The 19071-nt window shown below is 38.4% G+C and overlaps 3 protein-coding genes across 4 annotated transcripts; 2 read left to right on the plus strand and 1 right to left on the minus strand.

Moving 5' to 3' along the window:
• The first annotated feature begins 995 nt into the window (after positions 1 to 995).
• Positions 996 to 8752, plus strand: nlrc3l (NLR family, CARD domain containing 3-like). Of its 2 annotated transcripts, none has more exons than XM_018681582.2 (12): positions 996 to 1376; positions 2163 to 2348; positions 2882 to 2971; positions 3499 to 3673; positions 3897 to 4044; positions 4325 to 4417; positions 5148 to 5500; positions 5677 to 5886; positions 6577 to 6752; positions 6965 to 7238; positions 7453 to 7665; positions 7846 to 8752. In XM_018681582.2, the coding sequence occupies exons 1-12, from the start codon at positions 1351 to 1353 to the stop codon at positions 8230 to 8232; spliced, it is 2331 nt and encodes a 776-aa protein (XP_018537098.1). In that variant the 5' UTR covers positions 996 to 1350; the 3' UTR covers positions 8233 to 8752. The 2 variants fall into 2 exon arrangements, with proteins under 2 accessions (XP_018537098.1, XP_018537097.1); XM_018681581.2 differs by having other exon boundaries at positions 997 to 1376; positions 7450 to 7665.
• A 548-nt stretch (positions 8753 to 9300) lies between these two features.
• LOC108886618 (uncharacterized) lies at positions 9301 to 14530 on the minus strand. The gene is made up of 8 exons (XM_018681586.2): positions 14440 to 14530; positions 12555 to 12708; positions 12199 to 12243; positions 11663 to 11908; positions 11208 to 11307; positions 10954 to 11051; positions 10199 to 10561; positions 9301 to 9994 (listed from the first exon to the last, which is right to left on the minus strand). Exons 3-8 carry the CDS (start codon positions 12230 to 12232, stop codon positions 9987 to 9989), a joined length of 849 nt encoding a protein of 282 aa, XP_018537102.1. The 5' UTR covers positions 12233 to 12243; positions 12555 to 12708; positions 14440 to 14530; the 3' UTR covers positions 9301 to 9986.
• On the plus strand, positions 14529 to 19047 carry chordc1a (cysteine and histidine-rich domain (CHORD) containing 1a). Its single transcript, XM_018681584.2, has 11 exons — positions 14529 to 14766; positions 15398 to 15447; positions 15541 to 15597; positions 15710 to 15873; positions 15991 to 16094; positions 16203 to 16261; positions 16512 to 16582; positions 16753 to 16858; positions 17152 to 17271; positions 17420 to 17482; positions 18036 to 19047. Exons 1-11 carry the CDS (start codon positions 14703 to 14705, stop codon positions 18180 to 18182), a joined length of 1005 nt encoding a protein of 334 aa, XP_018537100.1. The 5' UTR covers positions 14529 to 14702; the 3' UTR covers positions 18183 to 19047.
• The last annotated feature ends 24 nt before the right edge of the window (positions 19048 to 19071 follow it).

The raw sequence follows: 19071 nt of genomic DNA on the forward strand, positions 1-19071 counted from the left end.
CAGAACACCAATTCAAACAACTGCCACTATCTGACAAATTATTTCAGCTCCATTTACATGACTGTGTCAAGTTAACTTTTGCTAACAGGGAGATTTAAGCAGAATAAAAATAAAGCTTTCCAGAGAGAAACCGCTGTGGCAGTGGTGTAATCACTGTAAGATCTTCTGGGAATTGTCCACAAAAAAAGGTCGACACCAGTGTCAAATACAAAATTGTGTTGATCTAATGATAAAAATGGAAGCATTCAAGACCAGTGTGTCAAGGACATGTCAGTCCAAATCAGCCATCATTCATACTATTTTTTGTGAGCGTGGTTTATTGCACCTGATTGGCTGTTTGAGCACATGAAAAGAGGTTACCTGTATTTCTGGGGTAAAACCGGTTTTTCATGATACCACAAAGCAGCAAACCCTACTGCTGACAGGACTTCCTGGTGTCATATGAACTTTGGCTAGTTCATGGTTAAAACAGCGAGCTCATCAGCAACTTACATTGTCGCCTTAAACCTTCAAAATAAAAGCAGGGCGATTGTAGTTAAAAGAAAATCAACGCCTCTATATAATAGTTTTAACACAAATTACTCATCATTAACTTAGTGAAGCGAGGATTTATTGCAGGACTGTTGCATTAGACTGCATTAATTGTAGGTAGGTGGACCTAATAAACAGCCAACTGAGTGTATGCCCATGAACAATAAAGCAACCACAGAGTTCTGACTTGTGCAAACAATTACATTTAAAAATTCTATGCTTTATTTTTGACCTGGAGGCTAAATGATGCCAATCATAAACCAACACGTATGTACAATTAATGCGCAAATGACTGATTATGACTGCACAGTGTTATATTTCATACACAAGCGCAAATTACATGATATAAGCATTTTGATACCTAATTATGCAGCCTTCTTGTGAGTGTTTACATAGACGTATGGGGAGATTATGCTTTTATTCTGAAGGATTATTCCGGAAGTCGTACAGTTGCTGCTTGTGGAAAACAACCCGACTGCCGAAACCGAAAGTTAGAGCTGAACCTAGGCGGAACGAGGCGAACAAATGGACGCCCGGTAACATGAGCATATAACTGACAGTATTTTTCTAATTCATATTGATTATTTGCCAGGAAACAACAATTTATAACACGTCTATCTCTCCTTAAGTCCACCGTGGTCTCTCAAGTATTAATGTTAGCATAACAGTAACGGCGGAGCGCTACACCGGGTACGTCAAAGTAATGTCGGTAGCACGGTGGTTCATGTTTTTGGATGATAAGAAATAGCGAAAAACAAGATTCAGTTGACTAAAATTCATCCTGCTGTTGAGCTGTGCGAGTCTGTGACGACCGGAGACATGGACCCAGACAATGAAGTGGAAAGGTGAGTTTCCGTCTGACAGGTTTTTCATGGAGACGAGTTCATCTTCCGTCTGGCGCATGATTACGTGTTTTTATACATTTTTATCTGAAGTTACTTTACGTTTTTATAAAATTATCGTGCTTCAGTCTGTTACCGTTAAATCACATTAGCATTTTAGGCCATTTGTTGTATTAATTAGCTCTACCACAATACCATTGTTAACCAATGGTATTGTGTAACTAAGTGGCTAGTACAAGTGCTGGTACTTTGCTTGAGTATTTTATTTTCTTGAAACGTTCTTCTTCTATTTCATGACATTTCAGAGGGAAATATTGTGCTTCATTACATGTATTTGACAAGAGTTGATAGTTAGCTACTCTACAAATGAATATTATTGAATACGCAGCAAATATGTGGTTGTATAAAATGTTTTATTGTAAGTTAAACTAACTTAAACATTTTCAATTTAGTATGTCTACTTGTAGCAACTTGTAACAGTGTATTTTTTTCAGCATTGAATATATTACACAAATAAAGCTAAAAGCTGAATACTTCCACTGTTATGTGTTGTCACTTATTACTCATGCATGTATATTCAAGTATTTATACATCACAGCCACCTATACAAGAGTTAATTTAGCTGTCACTTTGGGCCAAACGTTTCACATTTTTATCAAACTACTTGCACCTACAGGATGTATTCTTTTTACCTGTATCCTAGTAAAATATTCTTGGTCATTCTCGTTGGACCAGTTGAAGACAGTGTCCCACCTGCTTGCATACTTATACTTCTTTTCATCTCCTCAGAATCTTCAGACTTGGGAATGAGGAGGATGAGGAGGAGAAGAAGAAGTGGAAGAGGCCACCCTCCAGCTATGGTTCAATGAAGAGTGAAAGTGATGAGATGGAGAATGAGGAGGAGCAGGGGGAGAGAGGACATGAAGAGGTGGTTCCTGTAGTATTACCTGAACCAATTCCTCATGAGGCAACAGGGTACTGTATCATTGTTTGATATTTAAACATCTTCCCAATGTGTCTGTGTGTTTTGGCCATTTTACTACAAATAGTATAAGCTTCACATTACTACCACATGTTTTTTTGCCTGTGATCTGTACCCTCACCTGCACCTGAGCTGGTGTAGACCCAAGACAGAACAACTAAACACACAGAGTTGTATGGCAGGTAGGGGTGTGTGTTTGTGCAGTAAGCACTGCAGGATGTCAAGGTTTAGACTGATTTCCCTGTCACATCAGTGTCAAATCAGACAGCTTCATGAGTAGTCTGTTTTAGTGCTGACGTTTTTGTAACTTGAGTCAGTGGTTTAAGAGTATGATCGACTTGAAAATACCAGTATTCTAACTTTATTCTTTGTAAAAAAAATAGTTTGAATAGTTTTCGGTAGAGGCCAACACAACAACATCTGAGTGCACTGTTTCCAAACAGTGGTGCTTTCAAGGACTTTGAAATGGCTAAGGGGAGGTTAAAATACTCTTACAGTATGTATTACTCTTGTTGACTTTGACCAGGCTACAGATGATTCGCTCCGACTCTCCAGAGACCCTCTGCACTATGACCACACAGCAACCACCACCAGGAGCTGCAGTCATTGACACCAGGTGGAGTAGACACACACACACACACACACACACACACACACACACACACACACACACACACACACTCTCACTCAAACACACACATATTTATCTGTCAGAGCTCTATAAAATGTGTTTTGAAGGCAAACAAATCACATTTACTATGCTTTTTTGGGGTTTATTTCCATTAATATCATTTGTAAGTATACTGGTGTATTGTGATATATGATTGCAAAATTTGTTGTCAGTAATTCATTATCAGTTGAAATTTTTACATCTTCACAGTTCTCCACTTGCTGTTTGACAAGGAAAGTATGTCAACAGCTCAATTTAAATAAAATATGAATTAATTTATTTTAGTTGATTGATTGTATTTTTGCTCACAAGTTTTTATTTTCATATGACAAACATTTAACGTGTTAAATATGGTTTATTTATGTATACAAGTGTTATAAAATGTGACAGAACATCACTGTGATCAGTGGATCAGTGTTTGCAGTTGTAGTGCTGTTTCTGACCTTAACCCTAGGGCTCCTATTGTCTGTCAGGTCTTCTGATCTGGGGGATTTTTCAGAGGAGGAAGAGGAGGATCTAGATGAATATTTGGTAACTAATTCCCCAGAACCACCTGAGTTTGTGGAACCAGAAGACTCAATGCAAACTGATGAGAACAGCCAGCCAGGCAGACTACATCCAGAGCAAGATCTGCCCCATATATTTAAGGTTGGTGCATCACAGTCTATAATTTACTCTCATCTTTTTCTTCACAGAATTTTCTGTTTTGATCTCTTATTATATTTAAAATGTAAAGCTAACAAATCAGTTTGTTCATAAATGACAAAAAATTAATTGGTTAAATATTTTTAAAATGTGGCCCACATGGTTGTTTTAACTTGTGTTAATTTTGTATAACTTGTTGTGTTCATAATGTATTCTCTGTGTGTAGAGTATCCAGAATTGTCTGTCAGGCCTCAGCAGGGAAGAGCTGTTCAAATTTAAGATGTGGTTTTTACAATGGGAACCAGGCATAACCCGGCAACAAGTGATGGAGGGAGACATTCTTGATTTTGTGGACAGGATCCTGGAGATCCTTGGTAAGAAAACACAGATACACAGTGTGATCGGTACAAAAAGAGCTCCAAATTTAGAGAAGTGGATCTTGACTTTCGGGATCACGGATGTGAAGTGAACACTATGTGAACTGGAAGACTGGAAGTAAATTTGAAATCTAGTTCATTTTGCAGCTAGCACTAGCTAGCTAGTCAACTGTATTGTTAATGAAAACAAGGATTGAGCCTTGTCGAGTGCACAGGGACTGATGTACTTGCACCAATTGCTTACTATTTTTTATTTTTTGCTAAAACTGTTCTGCAGGCCTGGATCGTTCCCTGATGCACACAATAAATACTCTAGAAAGTGTCAACAAGAAACCAGAGGCAGACGAACTACGGGTGCAGTGCAAGAGAGGTAAGTGAACATCTGGCTGATTTTATCCCAACACACGAGCTAATACTGGTGATATTTCTTTGTTCTGAGACATTTTAATGAAATCTGAATGTTGGGCCTGGGTTATTTATTATGGAAGAAATCTCTTGGTCATTCACAACTTGTTTGAAACCTCTACTAGTGTGTGTTCATGTTTCAAGAAAGGTCATAGTACAGCAGTTTCTGTACTATGATCTTTAAAACATGACTGATATTTTCCCTCCATATTATTTTCATAGACTGCTTTATGTATAAATTTGTGGATAGTAGGTTGAAAGCCTTTTAAATGGATGAGTTTTTTGTTCTAAGGAAAGTTTTAACTAATGCAGTCTTAACACTTGTCTGAGGGGAACATTTAACAAGTCAGAAAGTTGTGATTTAAAACCTTACTTACATTAAACTTTGAACACAGAAGTAGGAATCCAGAGTTCCAGAGATCAAGTTGAGGATTTTTACCTCTTTAGTCTTTCAGCAAGTTCAGGTTCGCTTAATGTTATACAGACACTGAGAACCTGTCGTCATGGGTAAGTGATATTACAAACCTTCTGCAGTGGTCAAGGAATTTAGGGTTGATTGTGACATATTTTTTCTGCTGAGAATGTGTGCAGCAACATGACACTGCCGTATAGAGGCAGAGAGGTGATGAAGCAGAGGAATTCTTGCATTGTGGAATCCATATGCAAAACCCCATTTTATCTCTCTCCACCCCCAGCACTGATCCGTTTTCACCTGCGGCAGTATTTGATCAGAAAGCACCAAGTCATTCGTGAGGGGGTTGTTCGAGCCGGAAAGCAGCATCTGCTAGACACTATCTACGTTGAGCCTCAGATTTCCACCTGTAGTTATGGAGGAGTTGACCCTTCCCATGAGTTCCGAGACCAACCTCCGTCACCTCTCCAGGTTCCCGGTGCAGAAACTTTCGTTGGTGTGAATGATTTGTTCCGACTGCAGACGGCTGATGGCAGGCCAGTGAGGACGGTGGTGACCACTGGGATTGCAGGAATTGGCATGTCGGTCTCTGTGGGCAAATTCTCCCTGGATTGGGCTGAAATGCGCGCCAATAAGGTGAGATTTGAGGTGAAAAAGCTCAGCAACAAAACTGCATAGTGACTGGCTGATGAGCTCAATCTAAACTGCCACATACTGGGTAGTTCTCAGGAATTTGTCCATGCTCACAACTGAGGTTTTTGTTGTTTTGATTTTCTATGTCTGATATCCTTTTCCTGTCCATTTTTGTTCAGGATCTGCAGTTTGTCATCAAACTTTCCTTCCGCACTTTGTGGATTCTGCGAAACAAAAACCTTCCTCTTTCTCAGAAGATGTCCATGATGGAAATTCTAGAATATTATCATCCTGAGTGCAAAGACATGAAATACCTGGAGGAAGAGGACTGTAAATTTCTCGTCACAATGGACTCCTTTGATTGTTACCAAGCTCCTCTGGACTGGGAGGTAACCGTCAGTGCACATATACACCTGAGACCCACAACACATCTAGAACATAAGTTTTTACAGATAATTTAGACTCTACATCTTAACATATTTCTTAATTATTATACTCTGACTGCACCAGCTTTGTCCAAGTGCAATATCTCAGGAATGCTTTGATGGGATTATGCTAATTATGTTTGTGCTAATTTGTGCTAATTATGACAAAATCAGGATAAAATGGAGTGATGACATTTTATCTCCAAAGGGTCAAAGGTCAACTTAACTTTGACATTATAATGTTCTGCAAAAGCACTTTTTTGGCCATTATTATTGTGACCATATTTCTTGCAACTTGACTGTTTGGTGGAGGTGTACAACCGCAAATGAATGAAATTGCAAAAAAGTAACTCATGAGTGAGTAAGAGAGTTTTATGTCTCTCCCACTACAAATGTACTTAGTCATATCATTATCTATTTTCCATTTACACTAATGTGGGTAATGCTGATATTATTCACATTAGTTAAAATGTAGAGAAACTGCTAACTCAGCACAAGCTCTTTGAAGGGCAAAATATAAATTGAAAGTTTTTGAAGATTCAGAATGGTCAAGAGAGAAATCAGAGCATGTTTAATAAACTACTTACTGCTTTGTAATCTAACATATGATGACCAATAAATAAATGTGTATTTTTCTCTGGTTTCTCTCTCTAGAATGCTCCAGTAATAAATGACAATTACACCCAAGCACACCCTGACGTCCTGATCGTAAATATGATCCGGGGCACTGTGCTTCGTGGTGCCCGCATCTGGATCCTGGGGAGACGGGCGGCTGTCTCACAAATCCCATCTCAGTTCATAGACGCTGTCACAGAAATACAGGGCTTCAGGTGTGTGTGTGTGTGTGTGTGTTGATGTACTGTGTGTCTGATCATGTTTTTGTGCCAGTTTTATTTGTACTTTTATATATCTCATTGTCTTTCTCTTTAGCTCTATGTGTATACTACATATGTTAAATTATTTACAATAATATTATCATAAATCCATTTTAACCAGTTTATTTCAGACCAGTTTTATCTTTTTTGCCCCCTCTTTTGTCCAGTGATGAGATGAAAGATGACTATCTGACCAGACGCTTTAGCGATGCGACACTAGCAGCAAAAATTGTGTCACATCATAAGCGCCTGCCGACACTCAGAATGCTCGCACGGCAGCCCTTCGTCTGCTGGATGGTGGCCACAGTGTTCGAGCGATGCTACAGTTATCGGGGCTATGGGGAGCACCCCCCCAGACTGACACCGTTCTACGTCAACATTTTGATTGTCCAGACCAATCGCAGGCTGCAGTTCTACTATGGAAAGAATGAAAATGAGCTGGTAATGTTCTTTTTTCATCCCTGGTGACTTAAGTCATGATTGTTACTTTATCTTTTCTTGTGTCCTTTTATGCAATCATCATCTGAATCATCATGTCTGACAGTGTCAACAAAACTGGAAATTGATTTTAGTTGTATTTGTCAAGACAAGCCAATGGGTAGCTTCACTTCATTGTCAGAACGTGTCATTTTGATGTCCTGTTTCCACTCAGAAGTGGTCCAATGACGACAAGAACCTGCTGACAAAGATGGCGAAGATGGCCTTTAAGATGCTGGAGAGAAATATCAGCGTGTTCTTCGAAGAGGACATGAAGGACTACGGTCTGAAGTTGACAGAGGTGGTGGTGCTGTCCGGCCTGTGCACCGAGCTCCCCACTGCAGCCTCAGATGGGAGGAGGGCATTCTGCTTTATACACTTCACCTTTCAGGTAAAATCCCTTCTGTCTCCTAGTGCTTACACCTCAGTATTCCATGAAACCTTTTTACACTGCTGTTTACTGTAATTCTAATGTGTTGAATACCATTTATAGTATGTTTATTTGAGAAACCACCTACTAGAATATCACACAGAAATTATCTAAAAAGCACTACACTTCCTCTTTCTTCAGGAGTTCATGGCTGCTCTGTATGTCTTCACGATGTTCCGCACAGAGTCTAAGAACGTTCTTGACTCTGGGGTGTTGCACATGCCCAAGATCTTCACATCCAAGTATCAGACCAAATCAGCAGCAGGCCTTGTCCAGTGTGCCTTAGCGCGAACCTTAAGCTCCCAGCTGGGCTACTACGACATGTTCCTGCGCTTTCTGTGTGGCATGCTTTCCCCAGACTGCCATGACAATCAATTGAGTGGATACCTGTACCATCGCAACGCTCCGAAGGTGGGCGGACTGGATGAGGTGCAGCGACTGCTGGAGCAGACGATACGGACTGCTCCGGGAGACAGGGTGGAAAACTTAAAGGAGTGCCTTAGAGAGATGACCCAGGAAGATGAGTGAGTTGGGATAAGATTGCATCATGAAAATCAGTGTCACTTTATATGGATATGATGGATAAAGGAGAAGCACTGCCAGCTCTGCAATGCAGTAGTTCTCTTCAAGTTTCTATCTCACAGAAATCATGTGTGATGAAAGTGTGACGAAAACACTCAACAGAACTCGCAGCCACTTGTTCATGTCTGTCATTTTGGCTTTAATAACATTAAGTTTCATACATTAGATCATGTTTGTTTTGATTCTGTGTCATTGATGTCCCTGCTGCACCAGAAGAAATAAAACGTTCGGCTATGCATTCCTGTACAGTGGAGTTTATGCAAAACTAGATTATGTTTGCCATGTCTTAAAATGAGCTCTAATGAAAATACATTCTCGCAATAATTTTTATTTTGACATGTGGCCTTTCTCCTCAACTAAATACACTGAAGTGACAAAAAAGAGAAAAAGAAATTAGCCACTTTTAGTTTACAGGTTTGTGAAATGTAAACTTAACAGCAAGAATAAAAAGATGTGATAAGATTTACAGGAATCTGACCTTGTTGATTTATACAAAACCTCATGTTATACTGCAGTATGAAACAGATGTGTCTAAGTGTTCATATGCAGGTGCATAAGGCATTGCTAGTGCCAAGACAATACTCCATTTTGCTTGTTAGAAGAAACAAGCCACAAGGCCACAAGGAGGAGTGCTCACATTATATATGTTATGTCAGTCATAGGCTTTTATACGCAGTTTTGTTTTTGCTTGTATTCAGAGTTTACAAATGGCATCTGGATTAAAGAGTAATGGTATGGGTCAATGATTAGCTCTGTTTTTAAGTAGGTTTGGCTTTGAATTATACTCTGTATGCACATGTGACTGTTTATGTGACATTTGGCTCATATAATCTTTTGTACTTGCATCTTTTCTGCTACAATTCATTAATTCAAAATAGATCTCATGATATTCGATCTTTTAGTATTTGTGTGAGCATTTGTTTATCTCTCTGGAAACCGTGTTTTAGGTTGTCATGTTACCACCTGACTCAGATAGACAGACTGAAACACAGCAATTAACTTTTGTTTTCTCTGAAAAAAAAAAAAAATGACACTCAACCGTCTTATTGGGAAAAAAAGAGATTGTAGGACCTAAATATGTTTAGTAAATTTATCTTGAGTGTGTGTGCGTCTCCCTGAAAAAGTTATTTTATTCTAAAAACAAAAATAGCAGCAAACTTTTAGGTAAATACTGACCATTGATGAGGTGGAAATTATATATGTCAAAGTTTTTCTGTGCACTTGATGCCACCTACTAATGGATTTGTTCTTGAATGCTCTCAGTGTATTTCTTGTTTACTTTACATTGCAGACGTTCACTTTCATCTGTAATTGGTTTCAGTAATTTCCTTGGTACTCATTGTGTTTATTACAGTCATGTGTCATCCGCAGGCCTGGATTTTAATTGGTTGGTGTGTGTTGTTGACCTTTATTATGAAACATGTACAAAACACAATAAGAGGAACAGGTGAAACAGTAAAAGGTTTTGTGTTTATTGGATCAGTGACAATAGACAAGCATCTACATAATGTTACTTATAATAGCTACACACTGTTTTTACACAGGAGGAAAACAAATCATTCAGTTATTAGAAAGTATAAGTACAATTAAAATGTCCAGCAAAAACCAGTTGCCCAAAACACCAATATTCAGTGGAAAATAATATCAAAAGCAATAGTTGAACGATTCATGTAGTTTCCAGAACTTCACACAGACTTTTATCAAGGACCTGCTGAGATCAAAGAGACAGAACATACAGTGAAAAGTACATCTCTGCTGTCAGCATTGGAGAGAATAAACAACTTTCAGGTGATATACCTTTGTTTGAATTGGTATCATTGTGGTCAAGTTCAGTCACACTGAAATAGAAAAAAAGACAGGATTTGATAACAATCTCAAGTCAAATTGGGCCTTAAACAAAACAACAGTTTACCCTGGCAGATGAAAGGTAACTCATCATGGCAGTAGCCGTCCAGCCACTTGAATTTTTGTGTCTCATTGACCCAGATGATCTTTCCACAGTGGTTGTTTAACATATTGACAGGAAAGCTGCTGTTCCACCACTCGGTGTCATTAAGGACTGTCCCCGAAATCCACTGCCAGGGAACATCGGAGCCAAAGATGGACCGCTCCAGGCCGATCCACACCCCTGTCTCCAAGCCTGTCTCATTTTGCAGGAGCTGCTTCACTGTGCCCCACACTGTGTGGTTGGTGATTTCAACCAGGGAGGAGCCCTGACTGCTGCAGTACGTCAGGGCATTAATCCAGCTCATGGCAACCTGGTTGAACTGGAGACCTACATCATCATGCAAAAAAGAAAAAAAGGTGACACTGAAAGTTTTTGCACTTCAAAACACACACACACATACATTGCTGCTGTTTACTTTAAACATATAAATGCATCCATTTGACTCCCAGTAAATCGGTTTTCAGCATGTATGTGCTTGTGCATGTGCTAGTTCATTACTTGCTATTTTTTGTTAAGGTTTCAGGGGATCATTAGTTTTCAAGGACATGAAGCTTTTTAAGCGTAAGACTTCATTATTTATTTTTCCTCTTTCTCTGTAATATTTCAAATAATATTTTGTTTTCCATTCATTTGTGCTTTTGAAGGCAAAATTAAAAGATAAATAAGAATCCTGCAAAAGAACTACAATGTATATTTTAACATCAAATTAAATCACTTACCGTTTATGTTGTTGGTGTAATTGCTGAGAAGGTATTCTGGGGTAGTGGAATTAGACTTCAGATTATAATCTGATATTACCAGGAAACATTTCTTATTGCTGTGGGGGAAGAAATGCAAATGTTCATCTTTATAGAATCAGATGTACCAAGAGAGATGTGGTGCTCCATAATTTTTATATACTGGATATTTTCTTTAAACTTACATTAGCAAACACAAACATCTATGACAATTAGTCCACACAACAGACATTTACTTTGCATTTAATGTGAAGCCTTGGCATCTGCGATCGTCATCACGGTGTTTCTTACACTCCAGTTCAGTTATGCAGTTCCTGTTGCAAAGTATTTTCCAAACTGAAAACAGAGTAATTAGTTAGTTAGTGACAGACAATGAGAAATGATCAATTCAGTGAATACTATTCCTGCCCCCTCTCAAATCCAGTCAAGTCAAATTTTATTTATTTAGCCCAATGTCACAAATCACAAATTTGCCTTATGAAGCCCTGGAAAGAAGACACACTACACAAACACACAGGAGGCAAAAGCACCTGTAGAACTTAAGTTTAACAAAAAAAAGGTACTTAATTTTTTTTTTTTTAAGCATGTGAAGCTGAAAACAGAGACACTAATCCTATTCCTCTCAACTTAAATTATGTTGTAATTTGATTATGGAGATAACACAGCTGATCAGAGAGATTGAAGTGCTCACCTCTCCTTACCCGCAGCTTCACACACATATCATGTTGATCATTAGAGTACGAAGCTTTACAGCAAACCCGTAGCCCCTCTCTGGGATTCACAATGGTCAGGGTGTGGCCCTCTACTTGAATATTCTGAGAATTAAAACACTTCGTCCGACCACCGTTACACTTGCCACAGCCTTCAATGTGCCATTGGTTAGAGGATTTGACAGTGGCACTCACCTCTGCTGAAACCAAGGGCAGCTGGAGTGTTCCTGCAACACGTGGATATGTCATTGGGAAATTAGACTTGGTTTGCTTTTTTGCATAATTTTTTTCTTATATTAGATAGAAAATAATGTTTATTTTGTAAAACCTAAAAAAACCTTGAGCCATGCTTAAGAAAAAGATGCAGTAAATACAGTATTGATCTCTCTTTATTTAGCTATTTATTTATTTGTAACAACACTGCTGTGATACAAACAGTTATTAAACATAAAGAAATATATTTGTTAATGAAATTAAATGATCACTATGATCTTCTTAAACAAAGAGCAGAACATACCCAGCAGCAGTGACAGAAGGATGAACCGTGCCATGGCTTCTAAAACTGCAGAAAAAAGCTTTCCTCTAACAGCAGTATACATTAAAAAAAAAAAAAAAAAACTTCCACAACACTGATTTGTGTATTTCCACTTGCATCAGTGCTTTAGTATAAAATGTGAGTAAAATTATTCAGTTATCATGATTTTTAATATGACAGACAAACACATCGTGTAAAACACAGACCTGCCTGTGTAATAATATCATATATATCAAATATTTTATCATGTACAGGTTTACCCCAATTCAAACAGAAATATTACCAGTATTGCAGTATCTAGATCATGTCAATCATGTCTGAAGCTATCATAAACTTACCCAGTCAGTGAGGACGAGCTGTTGATCTCTGAAAATGTGATCGACGTATTTGTAGGGAAATGTGAACAGGAGTCATCACAACACTTCACTTTGTAGATCCATTCACCCTCCTCTTCTTTTTGACTGGAGAAATACACCCACACCTGGGGACTCTCTAGAGGAGAATAACAGTGACTTTCAATGTTGTATGTTTTTTTTGTTTTTTTTTGGCTTGTTTTTTGTTTGTTTGTTTGGTGTTTTTTGTGATCAAATACCTGAAGACACTGTTGATGTGTAATGTGGATAACATATGGGGCACAGTTTATAGAAATAAGGGAATTCAAATTAATTGTGTATGTTGATTCAATGTAAGAGAAGATATAATTTTCTAGGTTGTTTCCACTTTAAGAACTTCTCATCCATGATGGATTAAAAGCGGTAAAAAGGTCCAAAGTTCAGTCCATTTAGTAGCTGAACTGGAGCTTTTGATTAAATCACATGATCTTCTTGAGCAGATGGACCTGCTAAATCAACTCTGTGGTGAAATGATTTTCTCAGCTACAGCTTCCAAGCTCAAGATTGGACTTTGAAGCCAGATGTAGCAGGTTGTTTGATGCTGACAGTGGCTTTTATTTCTTCATCTTTGTCTCACAGTGCAACAGGATCAGAAGCTTTGAAAATATTTTATTATTTTTTCCAGTCATTGTATCATTTCTGTCTTTCCTGTAATTTCAGGTTACAGGGAAACTCAGCCCATATTGAAATTAGCTGAAAGAATCTTCCTTGTCCTCCAGAGGCAACAAGTAACCTTCTGTTTCTACAAACCCCATGCAAATCCTGAGAACAGCAAGAGAAGATGTTAGTGCAATGGGAAGCAAATATCCAGCATTTTTTTACATAGAGCATGCAAATATAGGTGGTTATGTAACCAGGATGGCGTGACATGACAAAAATCCTCTTATGTTGTTTATGTTGTGTTGTACAGGACGTTGTGTTGAATCACCAGTTCATCCACCAGTATTTAGAGGTGGTGATGGTGGTAAATATGAATTTACTAAGTACAGTGCACTGGCACTTACATGAGTATTTTAGAGATAGAGATACTCTCACACCAATGGCCAAAAGGAAAGACTGTTTTTAAAAATGTTTTTGGTTTTCGTTTCCCTTTATTTACATGGGTAAACTTATCATTGAGATATACTGATGATAAAAACGGGCAAAGACAACTGTCACACACACAACAAGAGTATAAATAATATCCAGTAAAGATGCATGTACAGGTTGTTCAATGTGTTTCCAAATGATCTAAAATAAAGAAAAACAATTAATTTGAAACAAAAGCATTGACTAAGAGTGTGTTCAATCTGTTGTTTAGTTGACACATTTTTATAGGGAACTGGTTAGCATGACATAAATGAAATATGATCCAATTATAGAGTGTAATGTACATGTAACATTCATATATGAAGTCATTTAAAACATCTTCTTATAGGTTAGTTACAGATGATAAATAGGTAGCCTATGTCCATTATAACCAGTGGTGGAGCAAGTATTCAAAACTTAAAAATACTTTTACAATTTTAGTTGAAAAAGTTGACTTAGTTTCCCATAATTTTTAATTTAGATTTTTTTATGCATTATTTCTTGGCGAGAATTGATTGCCATATAATGCAGCGCTTTCGGACGCTTTAAAAAATGTTTTTAAACAGTAAATGTTTTTATATGTTTTGTCTTTGTATTCGGACATGTGTGAATGTAAAACTGTGGCCTTCCTGTGCAACGCGCACAAAAAAACCCCAAAAAACTTTGACACAATTTTTCATTCAGTGTGTCCTTGGAAGTCACAAAAACCTAACCTACTCCTTTAGATCGTAAAAGACGCAAATATTTTTTAAATCTAACTTACCCTGAAATATAAGGTTTTTATTGGTCTCGACAGTGCGCGAAACTTCTCGAAAGTCTGTTCGGGTATTTCCGGCAGGTTACGGAGGGAGCCGCTTCCGAGGCAGCAACCGGAGCTGGCACACATGGCCGCAGCCATAAGCTACCCATACACAGGCTTAGAGTACAATTAGTCCCAGGTTTAAGGAAAGAAGGTAGAAATTAAAGTAGTGACAGTAGTCTTACATGTTATGAGCTGACCTAGTGGTTTATTCTGTGAGGGGAAACATGTCTTTGTTGTGCTACAACAGGAGTTGCGGACAGCGGTTTGACCCGGACAACAATCCCGATGGTAACAACATTAAATATCTTTCACTCAACTCACAGTTTATTTATTTATTTATTTATTTTTTTAATCCTTTTTCCTGAAAGTAACTGAATTATGATAAACGGGGGTTTCAGTCACTACATGCTGATTTTAATCTGTAAACATGGAGCTCAAAGTGTCTCATTTATGCTCTATTATTATCATCCTGAATGAATCCCACCGGTGGGATTCTTCTTTTTTACACCAGGGTGTTACAGGACAAGTAGTGATAAATGCCTATGATAATTTCCCAAAGTCCAAGGTGAGATCCTCAGGTGTCCTGTTTTGTCTGACCAAAGGTCCAAAACCCAAAGATATTCAGTTTCCTGTCATGTAGAAACAAGTAAAACATGAAATCCTCATATTTGAGAAGTTAGAAAAAGCAAATTTGTGATGTTTCTGCTTTAAAAAATGACCAAAACAATGACTCAATTAACAAAATAGTTGCTGATTAATTTTATGTTGATTGACTAATTTTGCAGCTCTAATTACAGCTGTAATAAAATGTTTGAAATAACCTCCTTGGCCACATTTTAACTGCCTTTGCAGCTGTTGTTGAAGAACAAGTAACAGACTGAATGGGAGTGACATTCATGATGTCTGTCTCCACATACAGATGCCTGCACCTTCCATCCCGGGGTGCCTGTGTTTCATGATGCGCTCAAGGTAAGTTAGGTCATCCCTTTACAATAAATGGTTAATATATAGTTTTCAAGTCTGAGAAGTCATTTGGATATTCAATCTGTGTTCTCACTACAGGGTTGGTCCTGCTGCAAGAGACGCACTACAGACTTCTCAGACTTCCTGAGTATTAAAGTGAGTACATACAGATGGAAAGGAGTTACATTCTTGTGAACCAGTGAACTCAGATGTAATATTATTTAAGTGGGGTTTTTACACATTTGTTGGTGTTTGTTCGTTATTAAAGGGTTGCAGCAGGGGTCCCCACAACAGTGAGAAGCCTGCAGAGGCGGTGCGTCCTGAGGTGAAGACTTCAGGAGAGAGGAAGGAGGTTGGGGAGGAGCTGAAACCTAGAGGAGATCCCTACATAATTCAAGCTCCTAAACCTCTGGAGCAGGTTCACAGGCCGAGGTTGACAGTTTTTCACTCTTTACTCTCTAATTACTGCACTCTATTGTTTTTGCTTTTTCATCTTTACTTTAGTCTCTAATCTAAAACTGCACGTTTGTATGCATGTGTTTGTTTTAGTGGCGAGGAGCCTCTCGTCAGATTGCAACAAAAGGTGCTGTCATCACTGAGACAGGCTCTTGAAAAACTCAACCTAAATTGCAGTAAACACACTGACAACACAGGTACACAAGTGGATTGAGGTGATCCTACAAAGAGCATGAACACAGATACAAATTCAGATCTGTGTGGAGGTGATGTGAAGTGTAAACTGTGGTTCTGTTTCTGCACAGAGGAAGAGGGGGATGACGTGAAGGTCGGTACTTCCTGTAAGAATGGAGGATGCTCTAAGGTATGATGCTGATTCTGATTCATTTAGATGGTTGTTTGACATAGATATGCTATTGTAGACAATAGTTCTCCCAAGTCGGTTCTTACTTTTTATGTTCTGTTATGTGTTGAGAATGATAGATAGGGAAATATATTTTTTCAAAAGTACAAATAAGAAAAAAAAAAATAGGACAGGCAGCAAAAGGAAGAAGGAAGTTGTGTGTGTAATGGTTAGATACAAAGTGTGTCCTCAACTTTCTCTAATTCAATAGTCTTACTCTGGACCAGCATGTGATGAGGAAGTGTGCAAACACCACCCTGGAGTTCCTGTTTTCCATGAGGGGTGAGAACACACACACACACACACACACACCCACACACCCCTCTGTCTAATTAACTTAACTTAAAGTGTTTTTTATCAGACTTAATTTGTACTTGTTCTAAGACTACATTAACTTGTTGTAGAACATGTGTTGACCATGCCTCATGAAATGTGTGTGTGTTTGTCTGCAGTATGAAGTACTGGAGCTGCTGCAGGAAGAAAACATCAGACTTCAACTCCTTTTTGTCCCAGCAGGGCTGCACTACAGGAAGTCATCTCTGGAGGAAAAACAACCAGGTCAGACAGGAAATAGCTCAGCTTATATCAAAGTGCAAGAATGTGGGGGAGATACTATTGTTATGGTCAACACACACACATATACTCACACACTGTGAAACCTGCAGGAGAAGTTCACTCCAGCTCACTCCTTATGTGCATAGTAATGTCTGTTAAATGTGATGTGTCCTGCTCAGTCCTCTATACTATAAAATACTAATACCCCAATTAAATGGCAGAATGAGCTGTAATAATTTCTAAATGTTTTTTTTATCAGACTCAAGAAATACTTGATAAAAAATGTCTCTCTCCAGGGGCTGAAGGTGATGCCATGCAGGTTTGATTGGCACCAGACCGGCAGTCAGGTCATCATCTCCATCTATGCCAAGAACTCCTTACCAGAGCTCAGCTATGTAGAAGCCAACAGCACCATGGTAAAAACACACAGAGGCATGCAGACATCACAGCAGGCACTTGTTAGCTTACGCACACACTGCCTCTCTCATATGTCCTCTCACTCTCACACACACTCCCTTCTCTCTCAGCAAAACTCTTCTTTATGTCTCTCTCTTTTTGTTGCAGGTGAATATGCGCGTGGTGTTTGAGGGAGATAAAGAGTTTGAACAGAAGATCAGTTTATGGGGGGTGAGTGGACACTTTATAAAACTTACAGTATGTACAGTTGAATATCAAGAGTCTAAGGATAGAGGGTGTTGTATGCTGTACAGACTGCCAATTTGTGATTTCTGATATTTGGGTATATAATAAAATTGACTTTACAATGATCAAACCATGCTGATAAACCATTCATTTAATGATGTAACACTAATATTTATTTGTAGATCACATACATTGCAACAAATTGAAAATTCACAACAATAACTAAAAGCAATGGAAAAAGTACATATAGTAATAGTAAGTATATATAATAGGTTTCAAGCTATGATGTGTAAAATTTGAAAAGTTTGACTTTGGCGCCCTCCTGTGGTGCTATCAGGAAAGACAAGTACCACCTGTGTGGTTCATAAAATCAAAGTATTAATCTTAAAGTCCTCAAATAACAAAACATTGCAGAAGACAAAAAACGTTGAAACATGAGAGAGCAGACATTTTCCAAAAGGAGCCTTAACCTCAACTGTGTTTCTAACAGTAAAAATGTGTGTCAGACAAAGAGGAACTTTTTTCTTCCTCCTGTCAGGCTGTGGAGGTAAAGAGCAGCGTGGTGAACCTGATGGCTGCAAAGATGGAGGTGTCTCTGAAGAAAGCTGAGCCAATCACATGGGCGCGCCTGGACCTGCCCTCCCTCTCACAGGATCAACAACAGGAGGAAACCAAACAGACATAGCTGCCTCAAACTTCCCACTTCCAACTTCACAGTCGCCTCTCGTCACTTCCCACAGCCGATCTGACCTCTCGTTTGAACTTTTGCCTCCTCTGGCATCACTTGTGTGTGTCTCCAGTCCTTTCATCTCAGTGGACACGCAAACCTCTTACAACTTGACAACTTCTGATTACGTTGTAGATGGTAATTTTGTAACATACTGTAGAATCTGGCCTTGTCTATATCCAAATGAGTAATTTCTCGTTCAGCGTGTCCTTGGAAGTCTTATTAGAATTAGAGAAACATTTATCATAGATTTTTACAACTGGTCTTACAGGCACACTAGTGTTGTTACCGGAGGGTGATTTTAACCTTGTTCAGTTTTAGAAGTTATACATTGATGCCAGTGCAGAATTATATTTCATTCTCTGTAGCTTTTCCATCCTGTGAGCGAGAGTGGATTAGTATCTGATTGTCCTGTCACTTGATTTGTCCAGCTGTGACACTGACATCATACAACATCATACAGTATATATTTTGCACTTATTTTGCCATATATTTTCTTTTCTCCCCCAATATTCTCATTTTCATTGTTTAGCTTCGTTGCCTCATGATGATATTCCTTGTGTGTTATGACTTTAGATACTGTTAAGAGGAGCACAGAGCTGAACTTCTTGAGGAACTCAACTCACTCAAACATTTTAAAGACTGATATGATAAACTACGTCTTTCAACAGAAATTTGGTTTCATGCAGGTTTATCATGAGATTTTGTTGTATACTTTGGTGTGTGCAAAACTACTGTGTGCCTTTAAGGAAATTAAGGAAGGTAATTTATTACATCCATCAATATGGATATAAATAAAAGTCAGTGCGATTGCTGTCATGTATCTCTTTTTTTTCTCTGCTAATAC

This window comes from Lates calcarifer, linkage group LG21 (genome assembly GCF_001640805.2).
Source record: "Lates calcarifer isolate ASB-BC8 linkage group LG21, TLL_Latcal_v3, whole genome shotgun sequence".
NCBI lineage: Eukaryota > Metazoa > Chordata > Actinopteri > Centropomidae > Lates > Lates calcarifer.